Here is a 22,236-nt window from a genome sequence, read left to right on the forward strand (position 1 = left end):
CTGTCAGAGCAGGGCTGACTGCCAATGGTGGCACTGCAGAGCTCACTGTTATGGGGATGTGTGTGTGTGTGTGCCTGCATGCATTAATACACACTTGTTTGTGTGTGTTTCTGTCTAGATGTTCAGAAATCACAGAAGCCAATTAAGAAATTGTGAGTCTGCCTGTCTTTCCGGAACACTGCTACTGGTGTGTGTTTGTGTGTGTGTAGCTCTATGAGTATTTAATAGCCATGATGTGTGTGTGGCATGTATCTTATACATCGTGTGTATGAGTGTGTGTTTAGTTGTGTCATGTTTGTCAGATGTGCAGAAAGAGGATCAGATATGATGACAGGAGGCAGAACCAAAGGGATGTTACGCTGAAACCTGAGTCAAAGGGCACGGACGCACACACACACACACACACACGCGTGCGTGTGTGCTGCCACCTGTCAGAGCTCAGACATCAAGCAGGACAGAAAATGTAATGAGCATAGACATGCATTGGGTGGCGTGGTGTGTGTGTGTGTGTGTGTGTGCCTATGCAGTGTTTGCTGCAATCACACGCTGATGTCGCTGCTGGGGCATTCACATTTTTCCCTCTGCGTCATGAACTCCAGGGAAAACTCAAATCTTGTTTTCGCTGCAGATGTCAGAAAGCATAAGTGGCATCGCAACAACTGGCTGAGTGGAGCAGACAGCGAGCAGACAGACACCAGTGACACAACGCACAAACACGGGACGCTATAAGGGTAACGCAACCCTTACTTTACTTTACGCTTGTTCTGGCAGTGATGCGTCAGTGTGGTTGCTGAGTCTCATTTTTGGGAGCAGGATTTTGGGAGCAGGATGTCTATATCATGCAGTGTCCTTTATGCATAATCCTGTACCTTTATTAGCAATTTCATTTTTCGTGTAGAACTTGTGCCATATTAAGTTAACGAAGATGGCTTTAAATACCTGACTGCTCTTTTAACCACTCCCTTAAGGAACATTGAGAATTCCAGTATCCTGTGACCTTCACGAAGAAACTCTTTCTTAAGCGAATGATTGTAATAATACCTGCTCCAGGATGCTCTGGAGTCTCTCAGGCTCCAGGTCAATGACATATTTTCTCTCCTGACGTCGGTCCAGGTCTTCCAGCAGCCGGCGGTACGCTGCCTCATTGAAGCTCTCCACACAGATGGCACTGACCTGAAGCACGCATGTATTCAGAAGATGCATTTATGCTCTTAGAAACACAAACAACATGCAGTAATAAAGCAGAAATGCAAACCATAGAGATGTTCACAATCATGTTTGAAGTATCAACAAAAAAAAATCACTTAAAGAATGTGTGTGCACAGTTTTTGGCCTGTTTCTGGAAGCGGGTGTGTTTGCATGTCCTCACCTGCCAGCCATTCTGCCCGGCTCTCTCCATAATGGCTTGCAGTATTGCATAACCTAAAAGACAGAGAAAGGGGGGACTAATTAAGGCTGCACCACATAGAATCCATACCTGGTGTATTTTTTTGGTAATCTTTGCCGGGAAACATTTAAACCTGTTGATTTTTTTACATTTGATCTAAAGCAGGATGTGTTGGCATAAATTGCATTTGTCAGCAGAGGGGACAACTCCAGCGGCAAAGAGACAATCAGGACAAAGAGAGAAACAAATTTTAGTCAGCTACGACTCATTTGAGAATCTACAATTATTTACAGTCTACAAAAAAAAACCTACATTAAAATAACTTATTCCAGGATTTCTTGGCCCTTACAATCATCTTGCATGGATGGGTAATTTCACTAGTATTGAGCCATTTCCTGCTGAAATCAGTGCTTCATTCTTGTATATTTTACAGTGCACTGCCCCGATCAATTTCATACCCCAGAACAATAAACAGTCATTTTCTACAACAGAATGAAAGACAATTTTGAACAGGCTAAGTGCGCTTCTCGGCATGACATGAGATTAAAGATGATATGATGCAATGAGCAGCAGGTGTTAAAGAGACACAATTTGTTATTATACTAATGATATATAAAACTAGTGAATGTATTTCTATAACATTGGTCGCTGTAATCGCTGTCGAACCTCTGAAGACATTACGAGACTTCTCAAACAAAGAAAGAAAAATGGGTAAATGGTGTCAATCACTACCTGTTTGTTTGGGGGGATTTTTTGCTTTCAGAGAAACAGCTATTTACTGCTTGAGTTGAAACAAAATGCACATTTGATGCCTCAGTAATCACAGTGTGTACGTATGGGAAATGTGTATCATGGTGATTTATGGCTCTGAGAGGTGGAGTTAGTTGCATCCGGAGGCACTGCGGTGCTTTCGCCTGCTGCAAGTGAGTGTCTGCAACTAAAATCAGTGTGCTCATGTTGATTATGTGTGTCACATTACCTTGCATTAATATGATGTAACACACAGTTGCGTACACATTCATGTATTGTTTAAGAATCTGTGTCTTGGTACACGTATGAATTTGTCTTTTTGTGCAGATTTGCAGGGATATGGATGTGTGTGTGTGTGTGTGTGTGATGTAGAGCAGAGCATGGAACATAAAACAGATCACAGTGCTGCTTCCCATTTTCCAGCACATTACCAGAAGCAGGGCCTGATGGTAGCCTATAATGAAGGGCCCTGACTTGGCCTAGTCATGGGTGAGCACAGCCCAAACTCCACACATCCATCCTCCGCTCCATTTCTCCCCCCTTTCCTCCTTTCACCCTCTGTTATATGTTACTGGATATCCCCAGAGGTTTGTGAACCTGTCTGTCCCATTACTCCTACTCTCTGATCTCCACCGCCTCCCATCTACTTCCACTGTCTCTTTCCTCCCTCCCGCGCCACCTTGTTTTCTCCTCCTCCCTTTTCTTTCACTTGCCTTTCCTGCTTCCTCTCTTATCAGCTGCTACAGCAGCTCGACTCACCTCACCTGTCTCTGCTAATGCCCCTCTTCCCTCCTCTTTCACCCCCCTGGGTACCAACTCAGACATCCTGGACCAGGAGGAAGCTGGAAGGTGCAGACATATTACACACAACTACACACATCACCGAGCGCACTAATTCCCTACATGCCACTTTACCGAGGTCTGGGGACTGTGCGTCACGTTTGACCTGTGTGTTTCTTTCCCTGTGGCAGGAAATTAGTCTGCATGTGGGTTCGGGTTAGTTGTGCCGAATGCTGCAAGAGTCGATGCCAAACCTGGCTTGTGCCTGGAAAGTACTTTCCTCTTGTTTCCAAGAAGTATGTTTTCACGAGGAGCGTGCAGGTAAGAAAGCACAGCTAAATATGGGAGCTAAATTAATGCCAAATAATCTCAGCAAAATGCACTTTGAACAGCATCATTGTGACTTGATGATGTTTAAATATTGTTCTCAGTGTGCCATGTCGAGCTGAACTCAAACCAACCGGTAATTTGACGCGTTTGGAATGAGGGTAATTTGGAAAGCTGTTTTAATTTTCCATAACTTTTTTAATTTCGGCTCTGACAAAGAAGACTGCACATTTACCCAGTCAGCTCTTGTTATCACCGGAGAACACATGCATCTCTGGCAATGTGCCACCGGGGCACAATGCTGCTGCAGTCACTGCTATTTGTTTATTTGTCATTTGTTTATTTATAAGGAGCAACTTCAAAAAACAAACACGTTTTCTCTGCAACCCGGTTCAATTTTAATGCCGCGAACACCGAGTCAGCTCACAAAATATTTCAAGATTAGTTGCTGTTCCTGTTTACACAGAATCTAAAGGAAATGTGTTTTTTATTTAATGTCTAAGCTTAAATAAAGGATTCAATAAAATATATTACATATAAATTTACCCCAAATCCCTCACTGACCTTGGACTAAAACCAACAAGGACGGAAAAAGAAGTTGTTCTGCAACACTGAGTTGAAAAATATTTTAACCCACTATATGATTCATTCCATCACTCAGGACTAATGAGGCCTGTTGCATTTTTTATGTTGCGTTATTCCTCACTGTGCATTCACCTCTGTCAGTGTCGTAGAGGAAGACAAATCGGCTCCAGTCGTAGTGGTCCAGCAGCGACAGCAAAGCCCCTCTGATGGACGGCCGGAGCTGCAGGGTGAACTGGGCCTCTCCTTCGGTGGGAAAGCTGGGTGTCACCAGGCTGATGTGCAGGGCCCCACAGAACGACGTCAGCGTGTTCACCGAGCGCTTGTCGTAGAGGCCAAAAATGGCAAAGACCCCTCGCGAATACTGAGAACAGACTGAAAAGAGGAGAGAGAGAGAAAGAGAAGAAGGTGGGACGTTACTAAACACTGTTCATGAGAGTGTTGCAAGGATTTGACAAAATGAGAAAGGAGGAAAAAAGAAGAATGAAGTTCAAGCTGCAGTATCTGGCTACGCATGCCAAACATTTTAATGAGCCACAACTTCCTCTCTAAACAACCTCTCTCTTCTAATTAAAGCCAAAATGCATGCTCCTGCCTCTGCATGGAATTCAAGTCAAAAGCAGCTGCGATACAGTAGATATAATGTATATTAGGAATATACAGCATATATACTGTATATTAGGCTAGAGGCAAATAGAATCATGCGGCATGAATGTCCACATTTACATTTGCACTGATGGGAAAAACTGACCGACAAGGCAAGCAATTTCCAAAACCTCTGGACTAAAAATAAAACCATTTTCCAAAATTAGAATCCCCATTATAGCAGTTGTTAAGGAAATGACATTCAAATAATCTCATCTTCTTGGAGCATCCATTTACACACATGCACACGCACACATCCACACATCCACACACACACACGAAACCCTTGACTGAGCCAGAAGCTCACTTCAGACGTGAAGTCATTTTCCACTACAACATTGCAACGCAGTCTTCAAAACGCCCTGAAGCTTTCAAGCATGGCAGAGAGGAGAGTGAAAAGCACTGACGTCCGCCGCTATCACGCTTTCACAAAACTCTCTCCTCCGCTTCAGTGTGTTGTTCCTTCAATCCGGCTCTGCAAATGTGTGTTTTAACATTAATGGCCAAAAAAAGCTCTTGGGCGTGTGAATCGGAGAGCGCAGTTCAACATTTGTCTCCCTCTCTAAGGATTTGGCAAAGTGGGTGTTTTTACTTTTGAATATTTATCTTTGTTTGCCCCTTTTTCTCTTTCACATCTTCTTTCATCCTTTCCTTTCCCTCTCAAACCCCATTCTTCCTTTCAGCTCGAATCTTGCAGGCTGCCGGGTTTTGAGCTCAAGCTCCATCCTGCGTCATAATTCACTCTCCATCCTGTAGTACGTCACACTGAGGTAAACTGTAAGGCCGGGGGAGGGATTGCAGACTTTGCTTTTGGCAACAATTCTCTAACTTACTCTTTCTTTCCCCTCCTGTCTTGATCAACTTGTGCATCACTTCGCCCCAAACCGTTACCTCCATCCTCTGATTCCAAGGTGAACGCATCCTTCCTCTTCCTTTTAGCTTTCCTTCTTCTCTCCTCTCTTTCCTCTATGACTTTCTGTTCCTCCTCCTCCTCTTAGGAGAGTAATTCCATTATCAGCCATAAGCTGCAGTGGGGGTAAACTCCGTTTTGGCTTGTGACAATTAAACAAAGCCGTGACCCCTGCATCCGGATGGAGATAAAGTAAGGATTTACTCTCCGATTGTCACAGGAGCTCAGCGTATTTAAGTCAGAGAAATAGCGTAGTAGCACACGTAGCATGCGTCATTCAGCTGCAGCTGAGTCATGGTGTCCTCAAAGTCAACCTGCTAGCATCTACTGTACTGAGACATTTCTTTGGAGGTAGTTGCAGGTTTTTTGGTCTTTCAGCACACAAATCATGATGCAAGATGGATATAAAGATGAGACTGTATATGATAAACTATGTTTCACCAATACATCTGCACCCAGGATGCACAACACAAAATTCTATTTCGTTGTAACTGATTGCTCACAAGATACGCGCAATTGTTCGGAAGAAAAAAGATAAAGGACGAGGACTGAAGCAGGAGGCAAAGGCGGCATGGTGGACGGGTGCATATATTCATATCGAGACACAGAGCACATGTACGAGGCTGTTCTGATAGCCTGACCACAAAACAGAAGCAACACACAATTCATGAAAAATGCCATTCCCTCGCTTTCTCAGATCCAAGCAAGCCTGGAAAAACAAAAAGAAGGACCTGCACATGCTCTCATGCACTCTGGATTTAATGGATGTTAAAAAAAGCTACCTAAAACTAGAATAGATGCATCTTATGATTTTCACAATTTGCAACCTTATTTTTCACCAACAAAATAACACTTAGTAATTTCCTCCCAATGCCTCCCTTTCTGATGTTACCCCCGACGGGGCTGTTCCTCTGCAGACCCCATCCGCCACCGCCATCTCATCGCTGCCGCAAGGATGGAATGTGCCAGACAGTGGCGTCACCGTAATAAAATGTGTGCTAAGCTTGCTTCATAAAGCTTTAATGAGGGGACAGAACCAGCGGCATGGTGCATCATCGCTACAGTTAAAGCATTGGACATGATAGATCTCCTGAGACTTGCTCCACCACCTGTTGCCTCGCCTCGCTTCTTCTCCTCCTCACATCTCCACGTTTGATTTTTTTTGTTTTACAGTTTCCTGTCTTTCAGTGCCTCGAAACTCCATCTCTCTATTTCTTTCTCTTTGTGGAAACCTCACCAAACCTCTCTTTAGAATGATAACCATCTCAGCTCAGCTGGTTTGTATTTCAAATGATAACATGAACAGATGCTAACAGATGCACCTGCTACCAACGTCGCCGACTGCAGTCTGACATAAAGCGTGACACAAACAGACAGTCAACAACAGAGTGCAAATGATGAACACAAAAAAAACCAATAAACCACCATCTTTTGCTGCACATGTTCCGCCTGACTTTTTGTCGTTCTGCTGCAGAATGTGAATATCAGGCCTCTAGCTGCATTTCTCCAGACATCCACAGAAACACTGCAAAAATACTGCGAGCTCTCATTACCTGCAGGTTAAAGCCAAGATGAAGGGGGAAAAAAGAGGCCCACAAACTAGTTTAAAAGTCATCCTGTCATTGCCTGCAGTCTAGCGTGATGCCTGCAGAGCGAAGGGAAGTAAATCCCCATTATAAGATTTAATGATCTATATAATTAGACAGTCCACCCAGTGTCTTACACATGTATTTTACTTTTAAGCCATTTTCAATCTAATTCTCAAGAGAGGTAAGTTCCTGCTTCTAGAGAAAAGGAAATAGCAGCGCATCCTGCAGCAAGGAGTTGCTACAAAGCCTGAAGGCCGACACAATTAGTCCACGGTGTCGAATAAATTAACACTCGAGATGAGGAAGTACAACGGGAGAGGATAACTGTGAAGGGCGGGCCTACAATTAGAGAACGCTAAAGACAAGGAAGTGAGTCCATTTGAACCGGTGCCGGTTGTTCTGCTTCAGTGTAGCTGATCAATGTGTGTACAACAATAACATGGTAATGATGCCATGGAAGCCACAAAGGAAATATTCGTAACCATTAGCACATCTATACTGTATGTAAATGGGGATGATGCTGCTAAAGGCCGCTACATTTTCCTTGTAATTGGTTTTCTTCATCTTACAAAGGCAGCTAACAAAGACAGGCGATGAATCCCACTTTTCTAGATGGCCAAGTACAGTAACGTTGAAATATCCATCATTCTCCAAACCAGAGCCCTAATGCTAACGCCGTGTGGAACAGAAACTGCTGACTCACACAGCGAGCGACATTGATTCCTACAATGCCTGGCGATCGTTAGATTAAGTTTAGCTTTCAACAAAACAAAAAAACACAACATAAAGCTTTATCCTCCACACTGCAAATGTAACAAGACAGCAGGAGAAGCAGTCGCTCCGCCATCTGCTTAACCTCGTCGAAAATATATTGTAGCGATCGCGCGATCGCTACAATATGCAAACACAAACAGAATTGCTGAAGGACAAGTTTCTGCATGTCCAAAAAACTTAGATTAAATGTAAAGCAGAGTTTTCATTCACTTGTAGAGAACAAATGTAATGCACTGATCCCTGGCTGGTAGTGAAGGTCAATACGGTGCTATTAAATACAAATCACAGAAAGGGTTGCATATTGTTCAGTCCTGCCGACTACATATTAATATTAATTTATTTTCCCAATGACTTTGTGCTGAGAACGATAATTATGTTCTGACCGAGTGCAGAACATCAGAGAGGTTAAGTTGAGCCACGCTCTCGGTTAGATTTGAATAAACACATGGTGTCTTGTGCTCTTAGACCTTTTCCTGTAAGAAGCAAAGAGCTTGAGATCTCCAAGTTCTTAATCAAGTACTGCAATGGCCTTCATAACAAATATTAAATAAGGCTTTTTAAGCATTGCATTTTAAGAGCAAATAATACTAAACAAAACCAAAAAAGGTTACCCTTCCTACTTCTGCAACCCTCCCACTTTCAATTAATACACTTTGCAGCCCCATTTTACAGACACATTTTGTTTTGAAGGGAATTATTCAATAAAGGAAACTCTACATACTTTTAACTGCAGTAGTATTTTTTTATGACATTTGAGGAGATCTGTGCATGTTGAAGATTTAATGAAGAGGATTGTGGAGATTTTATTCCGTGGTGATTTCAAAGCCAAAGCGCTCACTCGGAGGATGGGAAGTGCATGCTGGGAAACACTTGATATTTTCTTTAGTAATATCGGCTCTCAGCTCTTCAAAGCAGCGGCTGTAAAGACGGACTAAAGGCAGGAAACAGAACATGGCTCATAGAATTCATGTACAACAAAAACACCCGATAATGGTTTACCACACTAACATTATTTAATCATTTTAGATATTTGTGTTTGGGCTGTGTTTACTTTAAAAGATGCTGATATACAGTAAAAGTTATTTTAGTGCTGCCTTTATCCTAACAGCAGGACTGTGCCTCCTGTTAAAGAGGAGCATTACAAAGACTGGACACAGAATGAAATCTAGAAATCTATATCAACTCTGGCAAGGAGCACAGCCACTCCATAGATTTCATATTTGTTCTTTGACTTTGCAGCAAAGATTACGGAAAAAAGGGGCAACTACTTAGAAAAAGAACAGGAAAACTCACAGGCAACTGAGAGGTTAGTAGGAAATACAGTATACAAAGTTATTGCTTGTAAGATATTATGATCAGTATACCATTCATTCAGCAACTTCATTACTTCCTATATTTTCTTATCCTAAATACAGACTTGTCATTTTTAATCGAGACAACAACCCCTCATTTAACAATTGAAAAGCTTGCGGATCAATATTCTTTGAAAATATGTCAAAGAACAAAGAACAAAAAACAGGACCGCTTTTGAATGAGTGAATTTAAGACTCAATTCATTTATTGATTCCTTCCCAGACAATTATTCTGTCAATAACTTATAACAAATAATGATGTCATATATCCGCCATATTAAAATAAATGTATTTGACATGCAACACGTTCAATTACTGAGATATTACTATTGACGTTGGGCCTCAATTGTGTTCATCAGCAGCGTGGTGGAGGCCAGATCAAAGTTGTAGATCGATGATCAATGATATCATGGGGGAGTCCTGCACTTAATAGTTTTCATATCTGATTTCGCCCCAAGATAACCAAGGTGAAATAGCTTCATAAATGGGGCAGCGGTTATTATTCTGGAGTGATGGTTTATCGTGCGGTGGAGTGTGTAGAAGTGTGTGTATGTGTGCTTTGCCGGGCTGGTGAATAAGACCATTCATCCCTCTGTCTGCCTCCGTTTGTTATCTGCCATCCCTCTTCTACAAAACCGCCTCAAGTAGAAAGGAAAAGCAAAAGCAAAGAGCACGCTGGAGAGGAAGAGAGTGGTTCCCAAACCCACAAGGAGGCTCTCTGACAGTGACAAGCGAGGGTAATGCTGCCAAGCATAGACGGGAGAGGTAGGAAACAGAAAGCAGAAGACGTAGGCTGAAGGTGAAGATGAGAGAAGAATGTGAGGACATGCTTTCATAGCTCTGTGTGTGTGTGTGTGTGTGTGTGTTGACACCCTCTCACACACAACGGTCTGGAAGGCCATTCAGAATTCATCTTTCTTTCTTACGTGCTGTTTCGACTCCTGTTGCTTTATTGGAACACGGATCCTAAATGTGGGGTCAGAGGTCAGGGCCACCAGGAGAATAAGCCCCTGGCTGAATCTACTGTTTTCCACCGTCAGTCCTTTATCTCATTTGATTACATCTTTCTTTCTGCATGTCTGCGCCTGTTTGTCCCACCCCGACTGCTCCTTCAGGCTCCGTCCCTCCGGCTGCATGAGTCAAGATTTTTAAGAAGACTGCTGATTGGGGAAAATGAGGACAGGTACCCAAGAGGGCACAGCTGTCCCAAAGGCCTTTGGTGTTTTACTAATTAATGAATATGCTAATGGTTCCTGGCATATAACGTCCCCACTGTGCTGTCAAATGCTAAAAAAACCCGCATTATATTACTGCCCCGTGGTTGTCGTCAAGCGGTTTACGTCCATGACTGTTCAGACGCATATAAATGGATTTTCTACATCATGCGTGCAGAATATATATACAATCGCCCGAGTTTCAAGGCTGCTACCTAAGATTCATGTCATCGAATGAGAATTGAAGCTCAGTGGTGATTTTCCCACTATTTTAATATCTCACTCCTCCTCTGATCACATCCCGTCATGTTCTCCTCTCAGCCAATCATTGTTATTAATCATAAGCTGTCAGACTTTCAATAGACTGATGTCAGCCAGCTGTCCTTACAGTGCAGTCAGATTCACAGTCCACCTCCACCCCTTCACCACCACAACCCGGAACACTGCCGATCAAACCCCCACCCAGCAGAAGTTTGATTTTCATCCTGAAATTCACTTGTAATTTCCCTAAATCCCTGAAGATGGTTAACGCTTCAGATGCCTTCCCCTTGGTGATCTGGGTTAGAGTCTGCTTCATGTTGGGGTCGAACCACCCACTGATTACGTTCACACTCTCTTATTTGTTCTCTGCTTATTCAAATATGGCCACTCTCCTTCTGATCCCTGGCTTTTGTGGTGTTGACCTTTGACCTTTTGATGTAGACTGTAGAAACATCACCAATGTTTATTATAGTGGACATCTGTCAATAACTTGGCATTATTAGGATGAATCGTTGACTTAGAATAAGGTCTAAATGGATTTGGATAAATGGATATTTTAACCTTACCATTAAACTCTTTGATTACAAGACTTCCCACTCTTTTCCACTCCCACTGGACATTCCTGCCAAACTTGATAAAATTCCATGGCCCGGAGAGTTTTTGCTCATGATAAAGAGACAACCTGTCAGATAGCCCACAAGCAACTGAAACGCTGAATCGCTGGCAATAATGTCAAAATAAAGTTGGCTGTGATGATTAGACCTGGAAATTAAAATGGTTGCAAAGTAAATAAACACCACGGAGCAGGAAATGGAATTGCTCCCAAATTCCATCAAAGGTAATAATGATTTTGGATGCGACCCTTCCTTTTAGTTTCCAGCTTTGCCTTCTCATAATCATCTTTTTCATCAGTGTGGCATTTTTTTGGCAGCTCATTTCTGTATTAGTTAATGAATTGCACAAGAAAATTAAAATAAGACCACATCTCTTAGTAATTACATTTATAAAGCACTTATTAGCAACAGATAATAGGCTAAGTAATAAACGTAATGGCATGGAAGTCAAACAGTATGCAGTATGCAATACAGAATGTGCAATTATTACCCTGGGGTTTGCCTTTCAGGCTGTATGATGTCTTATTATAACATTCAATTTTACATTCTATTCTAGTCTATTTGATTTGTGTTTGATTGAGACTAATCACTTTAACACACATGGAAGAAAAACACATAATTGAAGCAGATTTATGAATATAAATTATGCGATTCGTAAGACTATGAAATTGATTTCATTAAAAGCCATTTTTGGATTTCACGCTGTAGTTTTCATACCTTTTTAGAATGTGGTGTGAAACCCAGCGAATCATGACAATGATGGTTCTTAATTTTAAATTTGGGTTATTTCTCCACAATAAACAACAGTGGAGCATCACCGGAAAACGGGGAATAAGGGAATTGAATGCAAATGCGACTGAACAATGATGTTAGCTGTAACTGCTACTATCTCCATCCAATGAGCCGTGGAATATGATTGATCAGCACTTCTGTTTCCAATTCTGTAAAGTCGTGAACAAACGAACAGATTTTGGTGACATCTCATTAGTGCCTCACGTTCATATATCTTAGCTCAGCATATTACTCGGGACATCAGACTTGTCTCGCTCGCACACAGAGACACATAATACACTGGTTGTTACACGATCAAGAGGCATTAACAAAACTCAGAAATTAAAAAAACAGCTATATAGTTACTGCAATTGGAGTTAACTGCTATTGTACAACTTGTGATAGTTGTACGTAAAGTAAATAACTGATTGGAATGGAGTAGAATAAAACATGATGCATCCTGGGTGCCCCTAATCACAACAATTGACTGTTGTATTGATTTCTAAGCTAATGATGGCCGCTACAAACATTTAAACCACAATGAATATAGAAAATCAATCTGTAACCTCAGCGAAGGATCAGATTTTTTTTAAAAACATTCAAGCGGGAATTCAAACAGGCATTCCAACTGTCTGCATCCCAAACCTCCTTTTGGGAATAAAACAAAGCCTGTTACCGTGGCTGCGTTATTAAAAGTTTCCAGAGGTTGCGTGTTCAGTGAGGCGTGTTCTAAATATTGTAACGCTGAACCTGGCCGTAATAAGTCTAATGGCAATGTGCAGTGGACATGCTGCCACACCAATGAGGTCTGTGGCCACAGAGATAAAAGATAGGGGGAGGAAGAGAGAGGAGAGGAAAAGATAATAAGAAAAAAAATGCACGTCACCTGTCATAGCGCTGTGCTGTGTACCCTGAGGACACGACCCTTTAAACAAAGCTAATCTGTATGTGCATGTGAGAGAGAGAGAGAGAGAGGGAGAGAGGGGGGGGGAGCGAGAGAGACATGTGAAAAGAGAGCCTTTTTACTCCAGTCATCTTTAAGCACTACTAACAGTAGCTAAAGCCCTATGGGCCTGTCCAGTGCATACACAGTCATTCATCACATGCACACACACACAGATATCAAACCCATTCATCACAACAGACAGGGTAAAAAGAAGAGGAAAGAGAGGAGGGAAGGATCCTCGCCTCAGACTGTATGAACAGTCCTTTAATCCGCCCCTATGGGAGCAACGATGCTGAGACGTGAGTTTAAACCAATGCTTTCCTGTGGTATAGCACACATGGCATGCACAGCTCTCTTGTGTTGTGCCTTTTTGATTTGCTTTGTGGTTTGGTAGCCAGGCATAAACAACACATTTTCATCTTGTCAATTTCACACATGGACAAGGCAGCTCCAGGTGCGACGGGATTTCCGGAACCGGCGTTTCTTTGAAGAGGATACCTCTGTTGTGACACATCACTGTGTGATTGATAAAACTGCGAATGTGAGTGGTCTGTCCTGCAAGCACTAAGTAGAGCACAGGTTTCATTATAGACGTGTGCATGTAGCAGGAACTGGGGGGAAAGCACAAAACATTATTGAACACCAAACGGTCTCTTCATTCTCTAAGGTGTACCTTAAAGCAGAGTTCTGGGACAATTGTCAATATCTTGCCAAATGGTGCAAAATCTGTGGAGCGCGGGCCAGACGAGCTGAACAGACGGTGGAGGATTGTTCGGCGCTGGCGGAGGCGTCGGCTCTACCGAGTACCATTCTAGTTTGAGTTTGGAAGGATCGGTGAGGATTTGGATTAACATTCAAAGGTAGCACTGCTGGAGTTCTCTATATGGTAGAACACACACACACACACACACACACACACACACACACGTTTTGTTATTGTTTACGTCCTGCCAGCTGAGTAGGTCCGCAGCGATTAAGTGAGCCCACAAGATAAATAGAGCAGGAAATGACATCCCAACAGCCATTTCTCCTCCGTCTCACTCCTTACCTCAGTATTTCCTCACTCTTCCCTCAGCCCATCCATCTCTTTTTCCCGCCTGTCTCCTCCGTCTGTCCTCAGCGCCTGACCTCTCATCCCTGTTCCTCCGTACCGTTAAATTAAATTCGACTTGTTTCGATATGATTCAGTAAATCTGATTCACTTCAAGTCAGTTCAATACAGACTAATACAAGCTGGCTGTGGCTCAGCAGGGAGAGCCGCTCGGTGATTGCATGATTGTTGGCTTGAATCTCTCCTTCTAGTCCACGTGTCAAAAATGTCCTTGAAGAAGACATTTTAGTGCCGTTGGTGTCAGAAGGAGAGGAAATTTATTTGGACGAGCAGGGAAATAAAGTGCTCTATAACACCAGCATGCAGGAACTATGTCATAGGAAGGTCTCAATAACCTCAAGAGCTGAAAATAAGAGAAGCGGAAAGATTTCTTGAACAAAGATTCATCTCTGAATCGCTCGCCTGGTATTCAAAATGAGTTCTCACATGTTCGATCATGAAGAGTGGCGTGAACTCTACTTCCATCTTCCCTGAAAATGTACAAAATGAGGTGGTGCAGTAGCTCATAGATTACTTTAATTTGCAGTTGATAAAATAAATCCAGGCAACGCTGCTGCTGTTTTACCATAATGGATATTATAAGTGTTTAATCCCAAAAGCAGGAGTGGATAATCTGATCAAGAAAAAGGCAAGATAAGACATGCTGTTAAATATTCGATTATAAAGGAGAACGGAGGATATCACAAACGCATGTGTGCTTAATTTCTCTAGGTACGTTTTGAAATCACTTATTTTATATCTGCATTTGGGAGAATTTCCTTCATTCGTTTTCAAGACATTTACTTTAAATTCAAGGAACAAAACAATTTCATTTTAATAATGCAGTTGAAATGGCCTATTGATTTCGCAATGCAATCACAGCAACTCAGATTCCACTTAATCTACGGACCCCTCTAAGGGTAGAGCAAGCAGAGGAAGGAGTTGTGTGTCTCACATTGTGTTCTTTGTGTTTCAGCTGCAAGTTGTCTACGTGCACACAATCGAGCTGTGTTTGTCGCTGGCCTCTTTACCTCCTTGTTTGTAATGAAAAAGATTAGAATGCTAAAAGCTGAACATATTTTTGCTCAAACTGCCAAAAACAGATTTTTTTTTTTAATTCAAAGACCCTTGTACTTCCAATGGTGTCATACTGTCTCATAGCAACAGTAAGAGCCATGACTAGCACTTTCCCCAAGCATCTGCCAAGTGTTGCTGCTTGCTAAAAAATGTGTCTCGTATATCGCTTCAAGAAAGAAGGAAGACAGATATTTAATTAAGAGCATAGAAATGCATCTGTATTTATGCCATTTCCATGGCATGCCTCCTGCGTCTGCAGACTCTCTGGAATGTGACGGACCATGCAATCTCTGACATGCTTTTGGAGGAGAGTAAAGCCCATCGCTGCAGGGTAAAACCAGTAAAGCATTGATCACTTCAATGAAGGCCTTCTAAAAAGGCTCCTGTGTTGTTTCAGATTCATGAAAGTATGTACTGAAAAAATATGGCAGTTTCAACACGGACTTAATTATATTCAAAATGAGCATTTTCTGAGAGTAAAAAATAAACACATAGAGTATGGCAACATATAAAATACAGAACAGTACGGTACTGTAGCTATTTCCAGATCTGCGTGTGTAAAACATAAAGATGCGCACCTATGTGAGATTTTACACGGCATGCTATTCGCCGCATCATCCAGCTAGCAACAAGCGTGTGGAGTCGTTCTCATTGTGTCTACTTTGTGTAAAATATGTAATTCCAGCAGTAAATTCTCCAGGGGCTTCGTCCTAATTCTACCTGTCCAGAAAGCCTCCAAAGACAGGCCCCCAGAGGTCCCCAGAGGCGCATCCTGATCAGATGTCAGAGCCATCTCAAGTGTCTCCTTTGGAAGAGAAGGACCAGCTCTATTTCTAACTCCCTCTGAGTCTGTAGCTCCTCATCCTATCCAAGACAACTTGGATTCAGACTTGAAGGGAGGATTTGTACTTATGCTCAATTTTCAACTGAGTATATGAGAAAAGATAAGGATTGGAGTTCATCCATGATTCAATGGGTGAAAACGCAGTCAATAAAATGTGTGCTGCCAATATTTACATTTACGGTTGGTTCTACTTAGCAAGACAAATGGACTCGCCACTGATCCAAATCGTTATTTTCTTGGGCTGCTGGTATAAAATATAGTCTTTAGAGTCTTCATTGCATACAGATAAAAATCACGGATCAGATTGGACCTCCTTTCTGTCTAACTGTGTTTGCAAAAACCCACTGAATGAATAAAACCGAGCATCGTGTAATTAGCAAGATTTCATGTTCAACATGCAATGTGCAAAACCTGCCGTGCAGTGTGTGTCCGTTGTCTCAGCAAAGCTCATCTGAATAATAGAAGTTAAAAGGCTAGAAGAAGAGACAGGGAGTGTGTGAGGGAAGCAGGCATTTCCTTCACCTTGTTGCCGTGAACATCCATTGCTCTGCCCTCAGTGTAACTACACTTTGACTTCCACACACACACACACACACACACACACATACACACGCACACACACGCACACATGGAAGGAGAGCAGCATGGTGAACCTCTGCAGATGAAAGCTTAACAGAACATTCACAAACACTCCCACGCGCTTGTGCTGCTAAACACACATTTCCCCTCGTCATTCAGGACAATTGAAGCATTTGAGCTGACCTCTACAAAATGACAGCAGGCCAAATCTTCTTTGCACGCTCGCCTTGGTTTACGTGTGCAGCATTATTTGACAATGAAAAAAGGAATAAAGAATTAGCTCAAGAGGTTTTGCATTTCCAAAGATTTCCACATGCTATCCAAGCCTCTGTATTTCACAAAATATTTCAATTTACCTTGCAGCCTTTCCTGAGAAGAATTACAAGGTGGCCAGCAGACCTTCAATTTGACGCTGCTCTGGCAGCAGGAGACCGGGGAACTGTTATTATGGAATCATCTGCTAAAATATGGGGTATCTCAAGTCATTTAAATGTCAACCCACTCGTGGCGGTGGCAGATTTGAAAATAGAATGACAGGACTGTGAACACAGGATGAAGTGCATTTAGATAAGCGCAATGAAGAGCGCTCTCATCAGCCGCTGCTGAAGCTCCTTTGACCGAGGGGCTCGGTCTATTTTGCACCAGTGGAACTTTTGAGTGGTCGGCGAAAAAGATGCATGAGAGTGTACAGAGGAGCATCCAATGAATGAATAGGTGGGATCACAACATTGCTGGTTAACTTCCCGTGACAATATGGAATGCTTTATGGTTGTGCGCGTCCAACACAACACCCAACTCTTGACCGGCCTACTCTGGTGCTGCCACAGAGCATAGAGGTAAATCACAGGCATTTGTTTAAGCGGTTTCCTCTTTTATGCGTTTATCAATGTTTCAACAGCCAATAACAAGCATCTGCTTCTGTGGTGAACATATGCACATGTTTGGCTAATGTTTTCCCTCATAAGAAAATAGTCAACATTTAAGGTAACCTAAGCTGTTAACATTAGAGTCAAATGGATTTGAGGTCAGGGTATTGAAATTCAGAGCTGTCATTTATTCATTTTTTTCCTGAGATGGAAATCTGGTGCGTAGCAACGGATACAATAAGACAAAGCACCAGCATGTCCTTGCTGGAAAGCTGTCTGCAACAGATTTTTCCTCAACAGAGATTGTACATGAAAATAAATTGCATTCTTTCAATATAGCAACAGTATCCTAAATAGTTGTACAGCCAAAGCCAATTAATGCATGTGAATCTCCCCCCCCCCCTGCCTCCCCCCAAAAGACAACAACAACAACATAAAAATCCAAATAAGGACATGAACAGGGGTAATTTAGCCCCATGATTCCAGTAAATATAATCAAGGAGTTGGTTTGGGGGAAAACTATTTTCTTTGCTGGCCAACCAAATCCATTCTTGGGTTATGCCTCATCCACGGAAAATAATCAAAGTCAAATCAGCACTAATGACATTGGGAAAAAATAATTATTGTAGCTCTGCAATAAAGAAAAGATATAAGTAGTGTATGCAAAATGTTCTATGTTGCGTATTTACTGGTTTCAGGTCAGCTTCACTATTTTCTTTTTAGTACAAACTACTGTTGACACAAACTATTGACACGCATCCTGGGCCGATACACATATCATTACAAATGAACAGAGACACATTCAAAGCTCTATCTGCACATCATGCTCTCGGGAGCCGTGTTTGATAATGAGTCATATTCCCTCTTTCTTGAGGGTAAGCTGTTTGCATGCAGATAACCACATGCAGAGCGGGCAGATAATTGCACACAGAAAAAAAATGTCAGAAATGTGCCAAGACATGCGCAGGATACGAACAACCGTTTCGATGGATGGTTGAACGAGCACCAAGCAGTCAAATAGACATGCATAGATTCAGTAAATGATGCGTGTTCACCATCTATAATCTGCCTGAGAGAAAATATACTGAGTTCTACCCATTAATAAGAAAAAGCATGTTTCACAAGCTTAATGTGTGCTTGCTGTCACATGCATCTCGCTGTCCCATCTCTCATTTTCCCTCAGTTGGCAAGCGTTGTATCTTACGCTGCATCTGGAGCAGGAACATTGTGAAAAAAGTCAAGGGAGTTCAAAATGCAGAAATCATCTCATGAAATATAGATTTGCTCTATAAAAAGAAGCTACAATCTATATCCTCCAGTCTGTTTGAGGGGTTACTGCAAAACTGGAAACTGCATTGGAAGAGAATGACATTCAGCGTCTCCTAAGAGGGAAGATCGTCTTGATGATTTCCGATACAGATCTTCATTGGCTCTGTAGGAAAGCACAGGTTGATGCATTTTTGAGATTTTGTCACATTATGTGATCGTATTGCGTGCTTTGTCTTTGTCTATCCTCATGCATATAGTCCTAATTTATGAGCCTGTGAGGAGGTGGATGTTTGGATCCATAAGACACAATGCTGAAACAAAAGTCTCCTAAATATGAAATAGACAATTCTGATGATTCTACATATACTGCAGTAACTTTGTATGTTTTAGAATGCCATAAACGCTAAAGCTGAGTTGCCTGTTATTTTATTTCAAGATGAGCTAAAGATGCATTAAATAAGAACGATTTATTAGAAAATGTCTTGTGATTGCAGCTCAAATCTGTAATTCTCTTCAGGTCACGTAAATGCAGACTCTGCCTATAAAGCCTTTGTAGACTCGATGTATTTTGTAGAATTTCTATCAGATCTATTACATTTGCTTTTAAGAAGTTGCTGAGTTGATTTAGTGCATGGGGTTATTACTATAATGATTATATTTAAATAGAAAAAAACAAACTTTGGTGAGGATAGAAATATATTTTTTTCATTTGTTTAATCAAAGTTTACTCAGACATCATTCAAGAATGATGTTATTCACACTTGAGTCAATTCTTTTAGCTCTGATCGAGGTCATGCTTGTTTATCTCACAGTTGGGAAGCTCTTCCTCACTCATTCAGACGAGGCTCAAACTCAGATAACCCCAGGTCTAACACATAAGACAATGAGACCTTGTTTAAAATGAAATGTCGTGTAGCATCACTGCTGTTGCCAAGGAATATTGATCAACCTTGACTGAAGACCGTCACCCCTAGACAATGGCTCTGAGGTCTCCACCCTAACTCTCATGCCACATCGTATGTTAACAAGCATCATAAAAAATGGTCGAAAAGCATCTGCGTATGAATTTAATCTTCATATAATTAGCAGAAACCGCCATCATAATGACAACAATATATGAATCCACTCCAATGTGTTATCAAATGCACCAATTATTATGTGCAGTACATTAGTCTGATTGATTTCACGAATTATGTTGGTGTAATTAAAAACAATTTGGCATCTCCTCCTGCGCAGTGTTTGCTTGTCCTCCTAATGTCTCACCAAATGTGATGCAGCTGAAAATAATGGCCAATATTGACCATATATTCTGTTTCTATTGCTCATAAGTCAAATACAATTCACATCTAGGCAATAAATAATCTTCCTTTCACCTTTGTCGCATGTTCTTGGACTGTCGGACACATGAGGATCCAGCAAACCCGTCCAAACTCCACACGGGAAGGCCCCAGGTCTGGATTCAAACTGCAAACCACCACGGCTCCACAAATAAACACCAAATAAAACCACATATTATGTCTCAAGGGATATGACATCCTCAAAATGGACAACTAGACTGGCACAATCCTTTTAAAACTACATTTACTGCTATTTGCTTGCACAATGAAAGGAACAATTAATGGACACTACAAAATCCGGTCTTGAATAGTCCCCTGTGGCCATGCATAACAGAAATTCATATTGGCTCTCCTTCGTTTTTCTCTCTTCCAATCTCCCTCTCTCCTTCTCCCCAGATGACTCCTCTGACGATATTACCTTCCCATATGGAGAATATTACTCCAACATGCCATCTGTACCATCATCCTATCATCCCCTCCAGTGTATGAGCACTTGTGTGTGTGTGTGTGTGTGTGTGTGTGTGTGAGGAATAGAGCCTCATAGAGAATCAGGAAAGGACGTGTGTGTGTGTGTGTATGCAGTACCATCCATGAATGAGATGGAGCCTTTAAATGCATGTGCATTAGTTCAGTGTAATTCATGGTGTGTGTAACACTCCTGTGATGTTGAACTGTTGAAGCAGACAACAATATGTGTACAGCAGCAAGAGCTTCTGTGAGATGCATGGGATTAGATAAAAAAGAACATATACACAAATAGTACATTGTATGTACAATTTGTACATACACCCTATTTAGACCTCCTTTACCTTCTCTTCCACCTCTATTCTCTACACTGTCCAAGGAAGAAAGAAAGAATTGGGGACTTTCTGAGAGGAGTTTACATGTTCTGCCCGTGTCTGGGTTCTGTCATGGCAAAACATACATCGAGAAAAAGTCTAGAAATACAAACTTGTTCAAACCTTACAGGAACAGTCTAGACATGAATAGATGAATCTGGAATGGATAATGAGCAATGCCCTCTGTCTTAAGAAAATTCGACAAAAACAAAAAAGAGAAAGAAACAGCAGTGGGTCCTTCAGGCAGTTGGTGATCTCATTTAGAAGCACCCTCTGGTGACTCCTTCAACTAAAAGGGACCCAGATGGGGAGGATTTGACCTTGTGTTGAACTTTTCCGCGATGCCAAGGGAAACGTGGATGCTCATCAAGTATTCTGAATCTGAATCAGATCGTTTATATAATGACTATAGATGACTTGTATTTTTAAGGAGCTCCAATTAAGACTTATTTCATGAGAGCTTCACAATAACAGGTAACAGTTGTGTCATAAAGAGCTCTAGACTCTGAGTGTCAACATCGCCAGTGTCATAGCCTGTGGAGACATATGTCGATCGACACCGGATTAATTTAATTTAATAGTCTTAAATCTCTCGTAGATACGTCATCAGTAAAAAAAACAATATTAGATGGAAATTACCATACAAGTTAAAGTACCAAACTCTTTGTTCGGAGTGCCACATTTGATTTAGGAAATTATTAGCTACGAAGTAGTATTTTAATGGCATGATAGAGAACAATAAAGTTAAATAATCTCTCTAATATTAAAAGCACAGTAGTCCCAAATACAAGAAAAATCTCAATGATATCTGTAATCTGGACTAAATAATAATTACAGAGCACGATTTGTGGGTGTTTTTATGCTTTCAGGATAATGATGTCACAACCACACAGTGATCGTCTATGTTATAATGCACTGCAGTATCTGCAGAGGTAAATAAGTAGTTAATGCAGTAGTATAAATATAATACTGTGCTAATATCGTAATAATCCACAGGCACCTCCTTGTGAGGCAGCAAGTGGTGCCGTGTGGAGCTCGGGCCGCTCCTGCCTCAGGAGGAGGTGTCAGGTGGTTGAATGAAGATGATGTGCCTCAGCGGGGCTGGGGAGGGAGGAAGAACTCCCTCCAGTCAAAGAACAGCATGAATTGAAAACTAGGGCAGGAGAGTTTGTGTTTGTAATTATGATGGAGGTGATATTCTCCATCTTTCTATTCTTAAGAATGTAAGAATGTAGATATACCTGAGGTAAAAATAGAAACAAGGAAATATCCATCCACCACCGTAACTACCTGAAGGATCTGACACACACACACACACACACACACAGGCCGAGGTATACCAGTGAGCTTAACAGGATGAATACCAAAACTGTCAAGAAGACGCTGAATCCTAAGACCGGTAAACTCAAAAACAAAAACACATCCAAACGCTC

At 41.7% G+C, this 22,236-nt stretch overlaps 1 protein-coding gene across 1 annotated transcript in view; it reads right to left on the reverse strand.

Moving 5' to 3' along the window:
• Positions 1-22,236, reverse strand: part of LOC137914445 (glutamate receptor 4-like) — a 71,375-nt gene that overhangs the window by 38,203 nt on the left and 10,936 nt on the right. The window contains exons 3-5 of the mRNA XM_068757996.1: positions 3,962-4,201; positions 1,370-1,422; positions 1,042-1,173 (exon numbers count right to left, since the gene is read on the reverse strand). Coding sequence (XP_068614097.1) covers positions 1,042-1,173; positions 1,370-1,422; positions 3,962-4,201 — 425 coding nt within the window. The remainder of the gene's footprint in view (positions 1-1,041; positions 1,174-1,369; positions 1,423-3,961; positions 4,202-22,236) is intronic.

Source organism: Brachionichthys hirsutus, unplaced genomic scaffold (assembly GCF_040956055.1).
Source record: "Brachionichthys hirsutus isolate HB-005 unplaced genomic scaffold, CSIRO-AGI_Bhir_v1 contig_978, whole genome shotgun sequence".
Taxonomy (NCBI): Eukaryota; Metazoa; Chordata; class Actinopteri; order Lophiiformes; family Brachionichthyidae; genus Brachionichthys; species Brachionichthys hirsutus.